The sequence below is a fragment of the Physeter macrocephalus genome, unplaced genomic scaffold (genome assembly GCF_002837175.3).
Source record: "Physeter macrocephalus isolate SW-GA unplaced genomic scaffold, ASM283717v5 random_460, whole genome shotgun sequence".
Lineage (NCBI taxonomy): Eukaryota > Metazoa > Chordata > Mammalia > Artiodactyla > Physeteridae > Physeter > Physeter macrocephalus.
The window spans coordinates 3,029-24,039 of NW_021145746.1; the positions used below are offsets into that span (position 1 = coordinate 3,029).

A 21,011-nucleotide genomic window follows, 5' to 3' on the forward strand; every position below is an offset into this window, starting at 1 on the left:
CTCCCTCCCACTGGTGCAGGGCCCGTCCCTATTCTTTTGTCTCTGTTTTTTCTTTTGTCTTTTGCCCTACCCAGGTACGTGGGGAGTTTCTTGCCTTTTGGGAGGTCTGAGGTCTTCTGCCAGCGTTCGGTGGGTGTTCTGTAGGAGCAGTTCCTCGTGTAGATGTATTTCCGATGTATCTGTGGAGAGGAAGCTGATCTCCGCGTCTTACTCTTCTGCCATCTTCCTCATCTCCTCCAGGATATTCGTTTTTAAAATTCATTTTGAGTGATTTCTTGAAAGGATGGGTTTGGTACTAATTTACATCCCATAGTATTATCATACTTCGTCAATTCTTAGATGCCTAAAAATTTTTTTTACATTTCTAAAATTGGAACGTGCCATACAATAAATGTCAAAAGAAACTTGCCAGCCTTTCTTTTTTTCTCCAAACACTGATATTAAATGGTGGTCTCCTTAACTCCCAATCGCCTTGAAATAGATGGGGTACATATAGAACAAGGCTATTTGTCTTCATTAACTTTCTCAAGGCTTTAGGTGAGCAGGAACTAATAATAAAGCATCCTCCCCTAATAGTCTAAGCAAGGAATTATGTGGATGTGGGCATGATGGTCGTCTGTGATTCTTTTCCATTTTCTCCTACTAGATCTTTCTGAGTCACCACACTGATTCCCCCTAAGAGAACAGAGGGCTGGCCTGAGCCTCCTTCCCTGAATCCCATTTCTCAGAGGTTAGGCCACATCTTGCCTACTGGTGGATGACTGGGCTGGTGCTCTTCGGGCAGAGGCTAGTGTGGTCACGGGCTGATGTGGGGACCCCTCCACCTTCTAGAGTATGTCTGTAGGGCCAGAACGAGGGAAATCCTAGCTCTTACCTCCACACACTCATAGAAAGAGGACTCACGGGTATCTGGGGGCAGAGGTTGTGAGTGGGAAAGGTGTTACCTAGCCGTCTCGTTGAATCATTGGCCTGAGAGCCTGAATTGTTGCTGCTTGTGGTTCATGAGCTTCTCAGCCCTTTTATCCCCAGCCTGTCTCCTGTACAGGAGGTGCAGCAAAATGTGAGCCTGAGCTGAGCAGAACTTCTTTTTAGGAGTCTGACAGGATCGTTTATGAAAACTTGCTGTCTTTTCCCATCCCTGAGAACATCTCCAGTAAGATAATCCCATCAGAGGGTTATTTATAAAAAGCTGTGGCTACATTCCCACATCTGGCGCAGTTTAACCCCAGCCAGAGACGACGATGCCCGTGATGATGGTCATTAGGAAAAGTAAACCTTTAATGTCACAAAGCAAGGAAATTGAGACTATCTTTTTGTAATGCCATTCTTTCTTTCCCTGTAGCTCTTGGCACCTGGTTCCTAGAATGTTTGTTTTAGAGCTTGATAATGTAAGGTCACTTAAGTCACGTCACCTGTAGAACTCTTTTTTTTGGAACAGACATATGCATACTAACGTAATACTTTCTTGTATGTGTATTCCTGGCCCTGTAGATGTCAGGGCTGCAACATGTAACTTACCCTGTTGTCCCAGCTACTCGTGATCTGCAAATCCACGTAAGGCCTTGGAGAACATGGGCAGGCTTTCAGGTCTCAGGCACTTCAGACATGTGCTCGGTCATCACTTCTCAAATTTGACCCCCAATGTGCTTCCAGAGGCAGAAGAGAGAGAACACATTCTCCTGGTAGACAGGGGGTGGGTTCTGGGACCACAGAGTGGTTTCTTGGTTTGTGAACTAGTGGTACCTGGGACTTCTTTTGTCTATAGAGTTATGTGCCCTAAAATAGTACAGCTTGTCTGAATAAGTAGAACAGATCATCAAATAGTTTGTTTTTATCTCATTAGTGCCAGTGAAGTTCATGAATATCTTCCAACAGACAGCAAGGCACTGAGCCACGTTTTTGGATAGCACTTCGTTGTGAGAGCTTCACGAGGGGTTCAAGGAGATTATAAGGTTTTTAAAAAGAAGTCACTCTATAAATTATACCCCGTTTCTCTTAACTAAGGAAAATTTAACTACCAGTGCCCAAACAGAAAATATAAAACATTTAAAATAAACCAACTCAGTTTTTGCTAAATCACATTGTCTGTGTGTTTGTTCTTTCCAGACATATGAAGATTCATGAGAAGGACCCCAGCAGCGCTACAGCTACAGCCCCTCCGTCCCCACTGAAGCGCAGGCGGCTGTCCTCCAAAAGGAAACTGAGTCACGATACAGAGTCAGAGAAGGAAGACCCCGCGCCTGCTAAAAAGGTCCTCTCTGCCCCCAGCATAGATGTGCCTGCCCGGGGACTCTTGGCAGAAATCCCTCCGGCCGTTCTTTTTGCAGTCTGGGGGCTTGGCGGACACCCTTCCCAAGCTTCGAACCTCTGTTTCCCTGCACTGTTTCATAAGGTCTCTGGAGAAAAGAGTTCCTGCTTGCTCTTCCTTTGTGGAAGGAAGAGCCCCCCGGCTGAGCCCACTGATGATTTGAGGAGCTTGTTTCATTGTTCCCGGGGTGTTTTGTTTCTCCAGCTAGAATGGAAGATTCTACTAAGTATTAGGGACTTTTTTGTCCTCACTCTTTTATTCCCAGTGCCTGGCGGGTACTAGGTGCTCCGTGAATATTTGTTGAATGGATGAGTGGGTTCAGGGTGGGTGGGTGGGTGCTGGTCTTCGGTGAGGTTTTGTTACATGAAGCGTTGGTCAGTAGCATCCTTAATGCCTAGGAGGGAGGGGAGTCCTTTTCCTTTCAGATTCTGGATTTAGTGTCGGCTTCTCTGAAACAAACCATGTGGGAGCCCTCCCTTGTGACTTAATGTTTCTTCTTTCCCCTAAGATGGTAGAGGACAGGCAGTTGGGTGACATGGAGAAGAAAGCTGATGAAGTGTTTCACTGCCCACTGTGTTTCAAGGAGTTCGTGTGCAAGTACGGGCTGGAGACCCACATGGAGACCCACTCAGATAACCCGCTAAGGTAGGAGAGAGACTGGGGCAGGCTTGTGCTCTGGGGGCTCTTCCTTGTGATGTGTGATGCAGCTTACCTCCTGTTACTCCAGCCTGGGCTGTGAGGCCATTAGTGAGGCCGATCAGAGTGCTTGCGGGGGTGGAAGTGGGGCTGAGAGGGGTCAGAGCAGGTGGCTGCAGCCCCAGGAGGATTCACCAGGGTCACGGTGCTTCCTGCAGTCCTGGCAGGGCCCCCGGGCGATCCCCATGAGCCCCCGCCCACGGGTAGCCTCCTAGCACCGGGCTTTGGGCAGCAGACACATTTTCTTCACGGAAGGTGTTGCAGCCCAAGTGGTCGTTCGCTGTGCCCGTGTGTGTGATAAGGACGGGGAGGGCAGATCAGGTGCTCGTGGGTGTCTGGAACGGGCTGGTAGCACAGAAACCTAGGAAAACATTTGGGGGCAGGACACGGGACCCGAGTGAAGCCTGCGCAGTAGCAGCAAAGGTGATGGTTCCACTGGTCCAGGCGCCACGAGGTTTTCCTGGTGCTCGTGGTCCCAGGCGGACCTCCGGCAGAATCTGGGGCTGGGCTGGGGGGAGCTCGGCTTTCCTCCCCGACCTTCTTCCCCGCGGTTTTATCAGGCAGAAAGCCCTTTGTTCCTGCTAAGCAGGTACCCTCTTCCTCTCTGAAACTGCTACTGTATCATTTTTAAGGCGCTGTAGGGGAGCCTCTGGTATTGTGAAACTTGAAAGTAGCACGTCCTGAGAGGCACAGCTGAAGGTTCCCAGAGCAGAGGCCAGTGCATACGTGGTTGCAGCTTTGGGTTTCAGAAGACAGCTTGGGAGTGTAGAAATCTGGACATCTGTTTGTCTGACTCACCAATACATGGACCACATTTCCTTCTTGGGGGCACATGTTTGGTTGTGACTTGGGAGTGAAAAGGTCTGAGGCAGCTAAACATGTTTGTGTTGGGGGAAAAGCCTAATTGTCCACGAACATAAAGTCGTGTCAAATAATCATTATCCTTAATCACATTAACTTGACATTTTTCCATTAGAGGGAAAAAAGAATATATGGAGAGATTAAACTCTGAGCAGCTGAAGTGCTAGAACATGTCTTTAGGTGACTGCCCCATCTTGGGGACTCCTGGATGTGACGGGCAGGCATGGACTGGTGGTCAGGACCCTGGGTCCCTGTCCCGCCTCTGCTCGCATGGGGCCTGGGCCAGCTGCACCTGAACCTTGAAGGAGAGCTGGACCAGATCGTCCTTGTGTTCCCTTTCAGGCCTGACATCCTGTGACTCTGAAACCTGCCTCTTAACAGTTGTCCTCTGTCTACCAGGAAAAAGCACTTGGCTCTTCCTTTTGTAGGCCCTGTCGTTCTGAGAGATTCAGGAACTTGACTTCATGGTTTCATTAGCGTCCATAGCATCCCAGGATGCGGGCTGGTGGTGGGTGGTAACTATTGAAATAGTTCTCTAGATGCGGGACCTGAGCAAGCGGAGGTGAAGTTACCAGACAAACCTCACGTGGGGAGCTGTGGGCAGAGGCAGGAACAGCAGCTGCGACCCCCAACCCTCCGACCCCCAACCCTCCGACCCCCAACCCTCCGACCCCCGTCAGCACTTCTGAGCCGGCACTGCAGGGCACCTGAGTCCACACACTGCTCCTCCCGGGGCTCCTGCCTAGCTCTTCTTTCACTTTGTGTTTTATTCTGTGATCGGATACCATCTTAGGAACTGCCCATTTACCCTCTTCTAGATGATTCTGTCCGACGGGGAAAATAACTCTCAAGAGAGATTTCTGGGCAGCTGGAGCCTGCACAAGCACAGTGTATAGCAATGACAGAGGAAGATCAGGTGTCCCCTTCTTTAGTGCTGGCCGGCACCAGGGCGTGGGTGCTCCTGGAGTGGGGCCTTCTGGACAAGCACCTAATCTGGGGGCAGGCTGGGCTGGCTACTCAGAGAACATGGAGACGGGAATCGCCTTGGACACTAGTTCACCGTTGTACGTGATTTGGTGCATAATTCACTTGCCGTGACTCCAAGGCTGTGAAGTTAAACCTCAGGTCCTCCCTTGCCCCCTTGGTAATAGCATCCTTTGTTTGGGGAGGGGGGACTGGAGGAGTTCTGAGCCTGGTGGGGGTCTCGTCCCATCCCGGCAGTGGCGTGAGAAGAGGTTGCCTTGCATATGGTGGGGGGCAAGCGTGCCATCCCCTGTCTGGCGGCTGTTGCTGTGTGGGTGGGTCTTGTGTCTGGGAAGCAAAGGAGTTAATCGCAGAACAGAGTTAGTTTCCCTTCTCTGCCCTCTGCTCTGCCCTCCACGTAATGGCCTGCTATCGGGGATGCCGGGGGACAGGCCTGAGCCGGCAGGGCCCAGCCAGGCAGTGAGCTGTGACAGTAGCTGGCGGGAGAGACCGCTCGTCAACCCAGAGCTAAGCTAGGCACCAGCTCCATCTGCAAGCCCCAAAGGCAGCAGAGCCACAGTGGGATGCTACCAGTTTAGACAGAAAGATTGTAACTCGAAACAGCTGTTGGCTTCTTTCTCTCCCTCTCCTGCCCTTACCGCCCACCCCCAAAGCTGGCAAGGTGCCCGTTGTTCCTTAATAAAAAGCATTGGAAATCCAAACTCATGTAAACGCCGAGGCCATTCTCCTGCAGTGCCTTGTGTTTCAAGTTAACGAAGTGTAAGCGTAGAGCAAAAGGAAGACGCAAACCACTGTAGTGATTCTGGCTCCGAGTGTCGGGTTTGTTTTCGCCCTGGCGTGACCAGACCCGCGGTGAATTGGCCCTTCTGTACAGCACCCCCAGACGGGAGAAGCAGAGGCTTTTTGGGAGCTGGCACTTGGGACTGGAGGTGACAGAGTGTTCAGTGAGCAGGTGGATGCAGAGAGGACCTCCCTGTGTGAGGGTGTCTGGGTGTTGGATATCGTGCCTGGCTATAAGAATAGAACAGAGTAACGGGCCGTCCGCTGCCCTGAGTAAAGTTAGCTGGGGGGGGGAGTCCGGGTCAGCACCCACCAATGCAAACAGGAGGAGAGCCACAAGGGCCACCTTAAGTTTTCTAGTAGCCACATTCTAAAAAAGGAAGAAGAAAGAGCGAAATTGATCATGCTTTGCTGGTCTACTAATATATCCAAAATATAATGTCAGTACAGAAATCGTCAGGATGTGATTTACATTCTCGTTCTCATACAGTCTTTGCCATCTGGTGTGTGGGGCATGATCACAGCCCATTTCAATTGGAAGAGGCACGTTCCAAGTCCCCAGCAGCCCACGTGTAGGTGCGAGCCTAGGACAAGCCCACCTGTAGCTGGGGGGGCTTTGTCTCAGACCCCGCCCCCCTCCCCATGTTGTGTCTGAATGACTAGTCTCTGGCTAATGGGGGCTGGGCTGGGCTGGGGGGACCTCTGGGTAGTCTCGGTGGCACTGTGGCTGCAGCTGGGGGCGAAATTCGGCAGAAGTTATTGTATAATCTTATGTGGCTTCTTGATTAAAGGAGATCGGGTAATAAATAATTTTTAAATTAGTTCAGCTAAAATGTATCCGGCAAATGAATGAGTGCTTGTTGTGTGCCAGGCCCATGACCAGACTTAAGAAAAAAGCAGTGACAGTGGAGACAGGGCCCCTCGAGGGCCGTCAGCAAAAGAGCAAGAGCGATTATAACAGAGTGAAGTGGGTCAGTTCAGGGCCAGACGGGCCAGCAGCCTGTTGTCCAAGCAGAGGGAACCAGGGAGCCGGACAGGCTGGCGGAAAGCTTCCCACGGCATTTTACACTGGGTGCTGGGGCGCTTGCCCGGGGCAGGCCCTCCTCAGTCCAGTCCAGTCACCAATCCTAGTTGTCTGTGAGGAAAATGTTATGGTGATGCCCTTAAATCTACATGGGGCGTTGGGAGGTGGGGACCCGAGTGGGCTCTGCGGGCACGCAGCGGCACGGAGGGGAGGGCAGCTGCCCACAGGCATGGAGGGCGGGCTGCTAGAGGTGGGGAGAGTCACCAGGACCTTCTTCTGGATCCTCAAGTGTTCCAAGGAACGTTCGACTGCCTGCCCTGCACCCCATCCCCCCTCTACACACTCCCGTCACCTGCAGAGAGACCCTAAGACTGACTGACATGGCGCTGGTCCCACACTTGTTAAATGTCATCCTAAAAATAGGGAGAGGATATAACAAAATACTCTTCAGCATCTCGTATAAGAGCCCCAGGGGTCTGAGGCTCAGCCAGGTGGAGGGCAGATTTAAAACGATGCTGGGGGCTGAGGGAGGAGAAGATCCGCCCCCTGACGGGCCGGAAGCTGGAGGCCTCTGTCCGGGCGGCCCCTCCCCACCCTGCCCAGGGACCTCTTAGCCAGGCGGAGTGGACACTGCCGCCGGCTTCTGGGCTCACCCCAGCCGCCCGTTGGGCAGTCCCTGGACCTGCCCAGCTTCCCGCTGCGTTGCTTCGGTCGAACAGACCTAGCAGGGTGTCAGGACACCTAGCAGGGTGTCAGGACACAGTGTGCAGCCCGGTGGATTCCTGGGCGTGGGGAGGGCAGGCTGCCCCTGGCCAGGGCCCTCTCACGGGCCATCACTGTTGCTCCCAGCAACTGGGAGAGATTAGTGCAGCTGTTGGCTGTCAGCTCTGCGGCTGGGAAGCGGGGGAGGGCAGGGAGGGGGGGCACCAGGGGAGAGGAGTGTCTGAACCAGGCGGGGCTCTGACGAGAAGCTGTTTGCACTCGCCCCTCTTGCCTCCGTAGACAGAACAGAGAAAATGAAGCATGGAATCTCTTTAAAAAGGAATGTCAGTCCCTCGATAAAACACTGTAATGAGCAAGAAATTCAGTATCTCAAGGAGGCAGCCAGGCTGACTGCCGCTTTCTCAGCAAGGTATTTCCCAGGTTCTGGCGACAGGGCCGGGCCTCTGCTGCTCGGGGAGTGTTGGGAGGACTCCCAGTCGAGCCGCTGTCCAGGGCCCAGGCATTAAGGATGTGACGTGGTCTGTAGAGGAGCTGGGACACCTGCAGTAACCATCCTCTGAACACACAGCGCAGCAGCTGCAGCAGAGGGGTGGTGAGGGTGCCGGCTGCAGCCTGACCGGGGCCTGGCATCTCCGTGACCTTGGACTCAGTTTCCCCGTCTTGGAAAATGGACTTAGGGGCCGTGTGAGGATGAAGGGAGCATCCACAGTCCCCAGACTGTAACAAACAATCAATGACCATTTACTTCTGATACTACTATTTAGAACATGTGTTGTTTTTAATATTTTCACCCTTGCGACACTTACAATTATGGGTTCGTGTCGCTCTCTGGGAATCCCATTCCAGTAAACTAGAGAAGGAAGCAAATTCCGGGGCTTCTCCAGGTACCATTTCCTTGACGGAGAACATGAAAGCAGTTTGGCCTTTAGTCTTTATCGTTGTAAATAGCCGCTTTTATCTGATTTTGCTTTTGTAAAGATTGGGTAACTGAGTGGCTGTTTACGTTTGGTTTGAGCCCTGCCTCGCAAACGCTGTGATCCAACTGTACAGAAACCCAGACGATTAGAAGCTTGAAAGGCCCTGAGACGTTTAAATTCTAGAACCACACATCATTTCCCTTAGATTGTTGGGGAAACCTGAGATTCTAAAGAAATGTGTTTCCTGATGTTTGAAATTTGGCAAAGCAGTCTTTCAAAAATATGTCTAGCACAGTGAAAAAAATTTTTTTAACCCTTTCTTGTGGCAGTGGGGGTCGTCTGTCTGTCCCTTAACTGGGAGACATGATAGAACAACGTGGAAGTAAGGGGTCACCAGATGATACAGTATTACTGTAGCAAACCCTGGGAGGAGTTAGTCCCAGAATTGCTTAGCCACGAGGCTTAAAAAAATTTTTTTTAAAAGCTTTTTGGTGGCCTTGTTTTCATTTCTGTAGGTGCTTTTGCTGGTGATATTGCCTCCACATTTACCTTGGTTTGACTCAGTCTTCTGTGTGTGTGTGTGTGTGTGTGAGCTCCCCTCCATTGTAGATCCTTCAGGAAGGTTAGTTGGGAAACCCACTCTGGTTAGTGGTTACACGTTCCTTGTTTCATGGCTGATGCCTTTAATTGTGAGAGTTAGTCCTGCTAAGTCACTGTCAGCCCTACTGTGAGCTGCTCTGTTGACAGCTTCTTCCTGTACCCCTACTTTCCTGCACAGTGCCCACGCCATTATAGCACGTGTATCATAGCACATTCCTACCCCAGCCCAGAACTCTGAAGTTTTCTTCTAAAAAGTAAATAAGAAAGAAGGGCATGTGTTGTAAAGAACGGCTTCCATGGTGCCCTGCCCCACTGGGTGTGCCGTGGTACGTGTCAGTCCTCGATTCAGTCACTTTAAGATCCTGATGTTTGTTTTTTTGAGACTAGTCGTGGATCTGGGCATGAACCAGAACATCATTCATTTGCATTGAAGCCCTCTGAGAACTGAAAGGACAAAGCCCCAGCTCACAAAGGAGAGTACTTCCTGGGCCTCCCGGAGCTGCCTGGCCCATCCCTGGCCTGCGCTGTGGCCGGCAGGGTAGCTTCAAGATCAGTGCAGTTTGCCGCTCTCACGGAAGTCAGCCTGCTCTGACCACGTTCACAGTGTGCTCTTCCGGCGAGGCCAGCGTCAAGGCCAGAGCCCGTGTGCTGAGAGACTGTGTGAGTCTGTTTGACTTCTGAAGGAGAAGGGACGGGGCAGGCTGCAGGTCAAGCACATGGTGAAGGTGCCCTGGGATCACAGTGCCTCCCTCCAGCCCCAGCACTGGCAGCCCCCAGTCCTGCCATCTGTTCTTTTGTATACCGGGGGCCACGGTGGAAACTCGGCTCACTCCCCTGCCTGCTGCTGGGGGGCATTTCCCTCCCCTGGGACTCCCCTCCCAGCCCCTCCTCTCTCTGCTTCACACCTCCCCAAGCCCCCTCGGTGACACTGCAGGTGCTGCCACAGCAGGCAGAGCAGGTAAGCTGCAGACAGCTGCTTTTCCCCTCCGCTTCCAGAAGTTCCAACCCTGCACGGCCCCAAACCTCAGCTCTTCCCTTACCACCTACCGCGAGTAAACTGAAGTGCTGGAGCCCCTGCCCCGGAATAGAGCCGCCCTGAGGGAGGTGGAACCCTGCAGTTAGGGGAGCAGGACGCTCTTCCAGCACTCTGAACTAAACGTGCTTCCTTTCTCATAGAAGCATTTGCTAACACGTGCTGGGATTCAAGTGTTTTCTGGGTGAAGTGGGCTCTGGTGAACACCCTTGGGCACAGCAACACTGTTTCTGTGAGCAGAACGATTTGGGGCCCACAGGTAGGTGACCATCCTTCCGTAAGCCAAGGGCAGGCAGGGTGGACGCATGTCCAAGTTGGCATTCGCCCCTGTGTTTCGTAAGTAAGCTCGCCATTACTTAAATTGCCCTTTAGAGTTCTTTCAAATGATGAATTTTTGTTTTCTTTACGGTAATCTATTTGAGTATGTGATTTAAAAAGAAAAAAGGAAAGTTTTGTTCGTAGAAGAGTGGGTGGAATGTTATTAGCTTCTTTAAACCCTACAGCTAGATACACTTTCCCCCATTAAATGCATTTATCTTACTGACAGCGAAAGTTAGTTTCCATTTGGAAAAGTTACCCTCACTTTGCAACTTAAGGCCATCTCCATTGCCAGAAAATCCGAAAGCAGCCTCTCGGATCTGTAAAATTTCCCCCTGGCACGTCGTCAGATCACTTGCAAAATGAAATCATCCTCCAGTCACTCTGCTGTGACTCTAAGTACAGTTCCACTCCATCTAAATATTTTACAGTGTGCTGTTCACGAGTTCCTGGTAGGGTTGAAAGATCCCCCAAGCTGGGGTCGAGGGGAAGAGTGGTGGGGACCCACCCGAGCGACGGCTGTGGCCTTAATGAAGGTGACAGACCGAAGCGAGGTTAGCAGATAGCCCCCGCGCAGCAGCCAGCAGCATCACCTGCAGATGTGCAGTGACCTCCACTGGGCCTCAGGAGGAACCGAGCGTCTCTGCCTGACAAAGGCAATCTAAACGTCTCTGGGTGACAGTTTTCCACGACGGCTTCATTTAAAGTCTGTCCGCAGATAGAGGTCCAAGTGTGAGATGGGGGGCAGTGTTTTTTCCCACGAGGGTTCTTTCCTTCTTTTTAACCAGCCTCTTAATGTGCTTCTGATTGCAAGGCAGATTTTTATTTTCTCTGCCACTTTTCAAGAAGTTTGTTTGTGAGATGATAGTCTGTATCCTTTCAGAAGTGAAATAGGAGCACCTCCATTGAAACCCTGTGGAAACAGAGGTGGGACGTGGTGGATGGAGGGCCCGTTTCACGGCATCAGGGGGCACTGAGTGCATGTGCGCGCAGGCTGCGGCTCCAGAGGGAATGGGGGTGATGAGGAAGCGGGGTGCAGGGCAGAAGCAGGACTAGAGAGAACACACGTTTCTCCCAGTGAGTCTCCAGATTAAACAGCAGCAGTGGAGAAGTTCTGCTGCTCTGTGACGTTCTCGAGAGCAAAAGGAGAGAAATACATCCTTTGGAAATTAAAATTCCATTTTTTCTGCATTTTTGTGTTTGCCGTAATTGCCAGGAAATGGGTTATTCCTGATTTTTTTTTGTACCTAGCGCTATAAAATAATGGTTAAATTTGGTCTAGCACCTTGCAGTTCTCCGAGCATTTGGTTACCTGTTATTCACAGTAACTCTAAAGATCCCCACATACAGATGAGAAAGAAAACGGAGACTCATAACAGGAAGGGAATGAGCTCTCCCAGGCTTGTAGCTTTAGTTGTTCATAAATTCGAGATCCTCTTGCTCAATTCTCACTAATTTATTTTCCACCCTTGTCTGATGTAAGAGGCACCTGGTGTGCTTGCACATGTACAGATTCCTGGGTTCCTCCTCCACTTATTCTGATTGCAGTCCATCTGCAGTGGCCCCAGGAATCTGGTTTTTAACAAGGTCATGAGGGGATTCTTATCTCAGGCACGTTTGGGAAATTGTACACAGCAGGCAGCTGAAATACAGATGAAACAAGTTGTCCAAGGTCACACGCTCTAACCCCCATTCCCAGCTGGGCCGCCCCGGTCCCTGCACCCACCCCCCACTGCTCCGCGCCTGCCTTCCTCGCAGGACACAGCCTGTGGTTGGTGCCAGGTAATTCTGCCACGTGTGTGTGGAGCGCAGACTTGGTACCAGATGCCAGAAATGGGAAGGGTTTGAAGGTGAATAAGAGAATGAAGGAGGAGATGGATATGTCTAGATAAATGGTGCCAACTCAGCGTTACTGAAAATTCATGGCTACGATAGAAGTGCAGTAATCCTTATCGCCATCTTCCGAGACACTCTCCATTCCCTTGTACAACCCACGTGTGATGCCCTCACGTGGAATACTCATGGCCAGTAGACTCTGCACTGATGCCATAGTCTCAAAAGAGGAGGGTGTTCAGAAAGATCTCTGGGGCACAAAGGCAAAATAATGGGACTTTTCTTCACTCATCCTTTAAAATTTTCTATTTTTATATTTTATAATGTACCTGGTACATTATATGTGTGTGCATATAAATACATAAAGATACATAACACACACACGTTTCTCCAACAGCAAGCCGATACGGGATAAATGCTCAAAAACGTTTTAACTCTAAAGTTAGAAGCTCAAGGTTAAAAGCTCAAGAAGCGTGCAGCCCTTGCTCAGGCCCACCTTCCGCAGTCGACGTTCAGGCTGCCGAGGGTCAGTATTTATTTCTCCCCAACCTGTTTATGTCAGTAATACTTGTAACTATTTGCTGTAATTTAATTAAATTTTCTGTAAGCCAGCGAAATATTGGTTGTATTTTTTTAAAGAATAGTCTGTGAAAACTAAGTTGGACATACTTGCACATAATCCAGATTGGACAGGTTTTTGTTGTTGCTGTTGTTTGTTTGTTTTGCTGTCAAATTTAGGGTGGGCAAGACAGCTGTGAACAGTGGAGAGAAACAATCATAAGAACCTAGGATGCTGCTTTAGTTTGGTTTGCAAAAATCTAAGTTCTTGCTCTACCTGAAAGCATCTAAAACCAGAAATCAAAGATGCCCATAAAAGATGGGCGAGTTGATTGTGCAGTGGAGTCTTGTTACACAGTAGGTACATTCCGTGAAGTCCCCACAGACAGAGAGTTAGTGGGCACTGAACCACTGTTCCTAGAGGAAACACAGGGTTAGTTTCCTGCAAGCCTCTGGTCACATTTTCATGAACTAATTGATACATAACCTTGTTTTATTAAGTGTGTTTCTGTTCAAAGACACTCTATGTAGTATACACTGTTGACTCATCAACAATGAACGCGCAGCCGACCGCACTCTAGCTCACGCCTGAACGGAGCTCATCTAACACGCGTATTTTCTCCGCAAAGCATGTCACAGCCTTCTTGCTCTTGGCGACACTGGGTGGCACTTCAGCATTACGCTTGGGGACCATTTTATTTTATTTTTAAAATTTATTTATTTTATTTATTTATTTTTGGCTGCGTTGGGTCTTCGTTACTGCGCGGGCTTTTCTCTAGTGGTGGGGAGCGGGGGCTACGCTTTGTTGCGGTGCGCGCAGGCGTCTCACTGCGGTGGCTTCTCCTGTTGTGGAGCATGGGCTTCAGTAGCTGTGGCTCGCGGGCTCTAGAGCGCAGGCTCAGTAGTTGTGGTGCACGGGCTTAGCTGCCCCGCCGCACGTGGGATCTTCCCGGACCAGGGATCGAACCCGTGTCCCCTGCATTGGCAGGCGGATGCTTAACCGCTGCGCCACCAGGGAAGCCCTTGGGGACCACTTTAAATATCAGACTCATCACGAAGAAGCAGTAAAATGCTAGAAATGTGGCAGCACTAAAGAGACAGTGAAAAGGACACTTGTTTACAGTAGGAGCTGAAACGAGAGGGCAGAGCGTCTCCTTGTCCAGCCCCAGCAGGGAACGTGTGCGTCAGGCAACTCAGATTCTTCCCACTCTGTTCTCTGTTGCGTTGCCTGTCCAAGAACACACCACGAGGATTGACTTGGGTTTACAAATAAATTTTGGCAAGTAGGCAAATTCACAAACACAGAATCTGCAAATAATGAGGATCGACTGAATATGTTTTAGGTTGAGTAAAATATTAAATGTGTGTGATTTTTTTTTTTTTTTTTTTAATGAGGGGCCCCCCACCCCACCCTTTTACCCAGCTTTGATGAACGACCCTTTCTCTGCCGGACGGAGTGAGCCCTGCTGTCTCCTGAGGGCGAGCGAGGGAGAACCCAGGCCTCTGCTTCCACTGTGATGGGATGATCACACGCTGGCTGGGTTGCTAGGATGAATTGAGCTGAAGTATTTGTTGCAATGTCCCAGCGCTGGTAAAAATTACTTATAAACACTTTGCAAATATTCTACACAAAATATCTGTCGTCAGTGCTAACTGTTAACTTGGGAAGAGTGAGTCATCATGGACCTCAGGTGGAAAATGCCTGCGGGCCCACTGGGTGGCAGCTCCCTGCTGCCTTTGCCCTTGTCCTTTCTTGCTTAACCTCCTCTTAGTCTCACCTTTCAGGGAAGGCACAGACCAGCTTCCAGACGGTTCCCCGCACTTCACCTGCTTGGGGCCCAGACAGGACAGAGGGGAAGAGGAAGAGGCGCAGGGAGAGAAAATCTGAACAGTGCAAGGGATTGCGGGAAGCAGGGCCGAGGAGAGACGGAAGCTGCGCTGTGCAGGCCCACGGCGTGAGAGCTTTCCATACCTATAGGCGTCTGGGTTCTCTGCGGCCATCCCTGCCCAGAGCCTTTATCACAATCGGTGAGCTTAACCAGAAGTCCCTCAAAAGGGGTTTGTGTTTTGAGTGGCTCGTGGGAACCCAGCATGCTAAATTTAATTGAATGATGACAGGAATCTCGGTGGCGAGATGCGGGCGCGTCAGCAGGGGGAGAGGGGTGTCAAGGAGGTGGGGACACAGGAGCACGCCGCTCGCTGTGCCAGCCTCGGCCCGGCACAGGGAGCGGAGCTGCGCATACTTGGCACTGGTCTTCCGGCGCTACACGTGAAGCCCAGCTGCTTCATGGGTGATGCCGTTATCTCTTTGATTTCCAGAGAAGAATTTCAAAGCAAAAAATGTTTCCATTAAGGTGTGTGCAGTGTAAGCTCAATGAGGTCACTGTACCCCTCTGTGCCCCAGATTCCTTCTCTGTGAGACAGGGATAAGACCTGCCGTAGACCTTTGTGAGGGGCAGATGTGTTCGTATGTGTAAAGTAGTTGGAAAGAGGCGCTGTCCGGTGGGATTTCCTGCGATCCTGGGAATGCGCCAGGCCTGCACTGCCTGACGCGGCTGAGCCCGTGAGACGGGGCTCCTGTGACTAAGGACGTTTTAATTCATTTACATAGGGCTTTCATGGCCGCTGTATTCAGTTCAGGTCTAAAGGATGTGGGTGATGTCCTGACGGTTGTTGGTTTTTAAGATGGCTCTCAGTGAAGACCTGGAAGGCGGCAGTGGTGTGAAACATGGAGAAAACGGAGCCACCGTTAGAAAGTGGTGTTTGTTACACGTCCGTGTGGCCCAGGACGGGTCAGGTGTATGCAGTCATCTCTGAAGTGAAGCGTGATAGTCTTTTCGTCTTTCTGTGGACCGCATTTGTAAGAGTCTTTCTAGGATAGAGAGATGGCTTCCTGGTAGGTGAGGATGGGAGTGTGAACAGGGTTCACATTTTGTCCTTGCTTCTTCCTGGCTGTGTGACCTCCACCATGTTGCTGAACATTTTCGAGCCTCGGTGTTTTCCTCTGGAAGATGAAGATGAGAATGCCCACCCGCCTGCCGGGTCGTGCGCTACCCCTGTGGGGTGCCCTCGCACTTACCGTGGGCTCAGCATTCGGGAGCTATGCTTATTTCTTAGATAGATGGTAATAATGGCAGAATTGAATACATACATAATCACTGCCACGTGCCACCAGTTCAGCTGGAGGATTTGATTATCATTTTATCCCAGCCACATATCAGGGATGCTGACGTGACTGCTCCAGCTGCTGTGGAAATGAGTGCTTTTTGGCTTCTAAACGTTTTTGATAATCAGAATCCATGGAGCTGGGGGAGGGAAGTATTCCCTGCACATCGTGTAACGCAGGTAAGAGCAAGTGGCCTCAGGTTCCCACCTCTCTGCTCTGTTCACACTTGTGCCGTCTGCAAAGACTGGGTATCCAGAGGTTGGTAGGACATAAATTTTTTTTTTAAAGGGAGAGTCTTTTGTTGCTCACCGTGAGTTGGCTGGCTTCTTGATGTCATATCCTTTTTATTTGCTCCATTGAAATGAAGCAACAGAAAACACAATACGGCTAACGGACAGGTGGATGCCCCGGCATGGCCGCCTCCTTATGTCCTGTGTCTTCTTCCCGCAGATGTGACATTTGCTGCGTCACCTTCCGCACACACCGAGGACTGCTGCGCCACAACGCGCTGGTCCACAAGCAGCTTCCCAGGGACGCGGTGGGAAGGCCCTTCATCCAGAACAACCCCTCCATCCCTGCCGGCTTCCACGACTTAGGCTTCACCGACTTCTCCTGTAGGAAGTTTCCTCGCATTTCTCAGGTATTCCGATTGGCCCATGACTGGCAGCCACCTCCATGGTCCACACAGCTGGACTGAATTTCCTCACCTGAGGCTTCCTTTCCTTAAAATGCTGTCATTTGGTTTTTTTTTTCTGTTTTAATAGACCCTTTCTCTTGAAATTCAGCTTGGCCCTTCCCATTTCATTGAGTTGTTGAGTTGACGAGGGTTGGCGGCCTTTTATTTTGTGTGCTGAATTTCATGTTAACTGGCGTATGAGTGTAGCTCATCGGTACTTTGCCCATTTGGGGGCATTTGGGTTTAAAGTTGTGAATTGTTCACTACCCCACACAGCCCTATGTGAATTGAATTTGTATTTTTAAAATATTTCTTTAATATCGATATCACAGCTAAATATTGCTAGTGTTGTAGCTTCTATTCAAACATTTTGGGTCAGTGTTAGCCTGAGCTGTATTTGTGCTCTGCTTATAAAACACCTGCTAAAACTACTTTGGAACCCATTTTTTTTCCAATTTTAAAAAAATTGAGGTAGAAGATATCAACAGTGAAATTCTTCCATCACAGAAGCCCCAGACTCAGTGACTTATTCCACGTGTACATGACCACGTGCATACGTCCACGTGTGCACACGCATATGCATATGTCCATGTGTGTACGTACCCACGTGTGTGCGCTCATGTAGCCCCCTCCCCCATGGTGCCCCTTCCCAGGCAGCCTCCTCCCCCGCAGTCACAGAGGAAGCCAGTTCTTCACTGATGGTGGTAGTCGCCATCAGTTAGGCTTGCAAGGCCCCCATTTTTAAAGAGCGAATTAATCCTACCTCTGTGGTGTCATCACTTAACCGTACTTCAGTGCTGCTCTGCCGAGACATCCTGGGGATTGGCCTCACGCATCAGGCAGATAGGATTCGTAAGATGCTTAGTTGGTTTCCTTACTCGGTCCGGGAGTTAGCGAGCAGGGGAAGGTGGGCACCCTACGTGCCGTGGAGAAGGGCCGGATGCTGGGGTAGCTGTGCAGCTTGGCGATCGTTTCTAAATGCTCCTCTCTGTTCCCCTGCTTTCGCCCACCCGGCTTCCATGCAGGCCTGGTGTGAAACGAACCTGCGCAGGTGCATCAGTGAGCAGCACCGCTTCGTCTGCGACACGTGTGACAAGGCCTTCCCCATGCTCTCCTCCCTCACCCTGCACAAGCAGACCCATGTAACTACCGACCACGGACGGGAACGGCTGCAGGCCAGGGCCCCGCCTGGCGACGCCCCCGACCAGAAGGTCTTCCTGGCCATGCTGGGCCTGCAGCACATCGAAGACGCCAGGCCTGCCCTGGCCGAGGAGCCGCTGCCGGATGACAACCAAGCAATACAGCTCCAGGCACTCAAGTGTCAGCTACCTCAGGACCCTGGCTGCACCAACTTGCTGAGTCTGTCTCCTTTCGAAGCTGCTTCCCTGGGCGGGTCTCTCACCGTCCTCCCGGCCACCAAGGAGAGCATGAAGCGTCTGTCCCTGCAGCCCTTCCAGAAGGGCTTCATCATCCAGCCTGACAGCAGTATTGTGGTCAAGCCCATCTCTGGGGAGTCAGCCATCGAGCTGGCAGACATCCAGCAGATCCTGAAGATGGCAGCCTCGGCCCCCCCTCAGATCAGTCTTCCGCCTCTGTCCAAGGCCCCCGCTGCCCCTCTACAGGCCATTTTCAAACACATGCCCCCTTTGAAGCCAAAGCCCCTGGTCACACCGCGGACGGTGGTGGCTACCTCCACGCCTCCACCCCTCGTCAACGCGCAGCAGGCCTCCCCGGGCTGCATCAGCCCCAGCCTGCCCCCGCCGCCGCTGAAGCTCCTCAGGGGCTCCGTGGAGGCGGCCTCCGACGCCCCCCTGCTGCAGTCCCAGTCGGGGGCGCAGCCGAACACGGCCGCACAGCTCTTCCTGCGGCAGCCGCGCCTCGAGCTGCCGGGCCAGGCCGAGATGAAGACACAGCTGGAGCAGGACAGCATCATCGAGGCCCTCCTACCCCTGAGCATGGAGGCCAAGATCAAGCAGGAGATCACGGAGGGGGACCTCAAGGCCATCATGACGGCCCCCGGCGGCAAGAAGACGCCGGCCATGCGCAAGGTGCTCTACCCCTGCCGCTTCTGCAACCAGGTGTTCGCCTTCTCGGGGGTGCTGCGTGCGCACGTGCGCTCCCACCTGGGCATCTCGCCCTATCAGTGCAACATCTGCGACTACATCGCCGCCGACAAGGCCGCGCTCATCCGCCACCTGCGCACACACAGCGGCGAGCGGCCCTACATCTGCAAGATCTGCCATTACCCCTTCACGGTCAAGGCCAACTGCGAGCGGCACCTACGCAAGAAGCACCTCAAGGCCACACGCAAGGACATCGAGAAGAACATCGAGTACGTGACCAGCAGCGCGGCCGAGATGGTGGACGCCTTCTGTTCCCCAGACACGGTGTGCCGGCTGTGCGGCGAGGACCTCAAGCACTACCGCGCCCTCCGCATCCACATGCGCACACACTGCGGCCGCGGCCTGGGCGGCTGCCCCAAGGCCCGCAAGCCCTTCGAGTGCAAGGAGTGCAGCGCCGCCTTCTCGGCCAAGCGCAACTGCATCCACCACGTCCTCAAACAGCACCTGCACGTGCCCGAGCGTGACATCGAGAGCTACGTCCTGGCGGCCGACGGCCTGGGCCCCGCCGACGCGCCCGCCGAGGCCCCGGGCAGGGTGGAGGAGGGCGGCGCCGCCCTGGGTGAGCGCAAGCCCCTGGCCGCCTTCCTGGAGCCCCAGAACGGCTTTCGTCACGGGACCCCCGCCCAGCCGCTGCCCCCGCACGTCGCGGTCAAAGTGGAGCCCGCCAGCAACTTCGCAGGGGACTTCAACGAGCCCCTGGACTTCTCCCAGAAGGGCCTGGCCCTGGTCCAAGTGAAGCAGGAGAACTCGGCCTCCTTCCTGAGCCCTTCCGCCTCGGCCCCGTACGACTGCTCCATGGAGCCCATCGATCTGTCCATCCCCAAGAACTTCAGGAGAGGAGACGAGGACGCGGCCGCTCCCGGGGACGCCAAGAAGCCTGAGCAGGAACCCGCGAGCGATGAGCAGGCCTCTCCCTGTCCACCAGCCTGCCCCACCCTGCCGGTGACCTTGGGCCCCGGCGGGGTCCTGGAAAAGCCCGTGGCCCCTGTAGCGGCGGCCTCTGCTGCCAGCACTCTGGAAGCCCCGGCTCCGCCCCTGCAGGGCTCCGTTCAACTCGCTGTGCCCATCTACTCCTCAGCCCTGGTCAACAGCTCCCCGCTCCTGGGCAACTCCACCCTCCTAAGCAGCCCAGCCTTGCTGCGGCCGCTGCGCCCCAAGCCTCCCCTGCTTTTGCCAAAGCCCCCCGTGACAGAAGAGCTGCCCCCGCTGGCCTCCATTGCCCAGATCATCTCATCCGTGTCCTCGGCCCCCACCTTGCTGAAAACCAAGGTGGCTGTTGCCCCGGGGCCCGCAAGCACTGGCAGTAACGCTGCAGCTGCCGACGTTGTAGGGGGCGCCGTCTGCAAAGCCACCACCGACGTCGCCAGCAGGAAAGGGTCCAGTGACTCCCCACCTGCTGCCACCAGCCCAGAGGCAGCCTCGCCCACTGAGCAGGGACCAGCTGGCTTGTCAAAGAAGAGGGGCCGGAAAAAGGGGACGAGGAGCCGGCTGCGCACCAGCGGCGGGGTGGACCTGGACTCCAGCGGGGAGTTCGCCAGCATCGAGAAGATGCTGGCTACGACGGACACCAACAAGTTCAGTCCGTTCCTGCAGAGCGCAGAGGACGACGCTCAGGACGAGGTGGCCGCAGACCACAGCGGGCCCAGCGATGAGGAGCAGGGCAGCCCCCCGGAGGACAAGCTGCTGAGGGCAAAGCGCAACTCCTATGCCAGCTGCCTGCAGAAGATCAACTGCCCCCACTGCCCCCGGGTCTTCCCCTGGGCCAGCTCCCTGCAGAGGCACATGCTCACGCACACTGGTAAGAGGGCCGGGCAGGCTGTGGCCCAGCCGCTGGGCTGAGGGGCAGCGACGGGTGGGGTCCAAGGAGGGGCCCTCTTCCCGCCTCCCCATTCCTAGCTTCTCTTCTTCCTCAGTCTCAGAAGCAGAGGCTTGCCTGCTGGGGCCGAGAGTTTTTCCCTGTGTGCTCGTATAACCAGAATGGCCTGTTTCCGTTGGCTGGGCCTCCGAGGGCTGCTGGTGAAGGGAAGGGTCAGGCAGGGTGTTTTTAGGTGAGATGGTCTTGGGCCATCGCATCCCTCACGTGGTCAAGGCACTATCTGCTTGGTTGAGGCATTATCTCCTTGGTTTTATGCACAGGAGGCAGCTAGGGCGGAACGGGGAATGGGGACTTTGGCAGAAGAATTTGCATTCAAGGCAGCTTTTAAAATTGCAGACTTTCTGTGAAGTTCTTTTGACTGCTGTCTACTTATAAAGGGAAATTCTGCAGTTACCTTTCAGTTCACTAAGGTGATCACCTCTTCCCCTGTTCAGCGTGGACGTCAGTGACAGAGGAGCTTTAGAATTTAAAGAATTTTGTGTGTGTGTGTGTGTGTGTGTGTGTGTGTGTGTGTGTGTGTGTGTGTGTGTGTGTG

At 52.8% G+C, this 21,011-nt stretch overlaps 1 protein-coding gene across 1 annotated transcript in view; it reads left to right on the forward strand.

Moving 5' to 3' along the window:
* The first annotated feature begins 1,190 nt into the window (after positions 1 to 1,190).
* The window catches only part of LOC102988017 (ras-responsive element-binding protein 1), a 37,539-nt gene continuing 17,718 nt past the window's right edge, over positions 1,191 to 21,011 (forward strand). Inside the window, exons 1-5 of the mRNA XM_028485565.2 lie at positions 1,191 to 1,952; positions 2,107 to 2,251; positions 2,817 to 2,953; positions 16,252 to 16,441; positions 17,503 to 20,398. Of these exons, the coding sequence (XP_028341366.1) occupies positions 2,111 to 2,251; positions 2,817 to 2,953; positions 16,252 to 16,441; positions 17,503 to 20,398 (3,364 nt within the window). The 5' untranslated portion in view covers positions 1,191 to 1,952; positions 2,107 to 2,110. The remainder of the gene's footprint in view (positions 1,953 to 2,106; positions 2,252 to 2,816; positions 2,954 to 16,251; positions 16,442 to 17,502; positions 20,399 to 21,011) is intronic.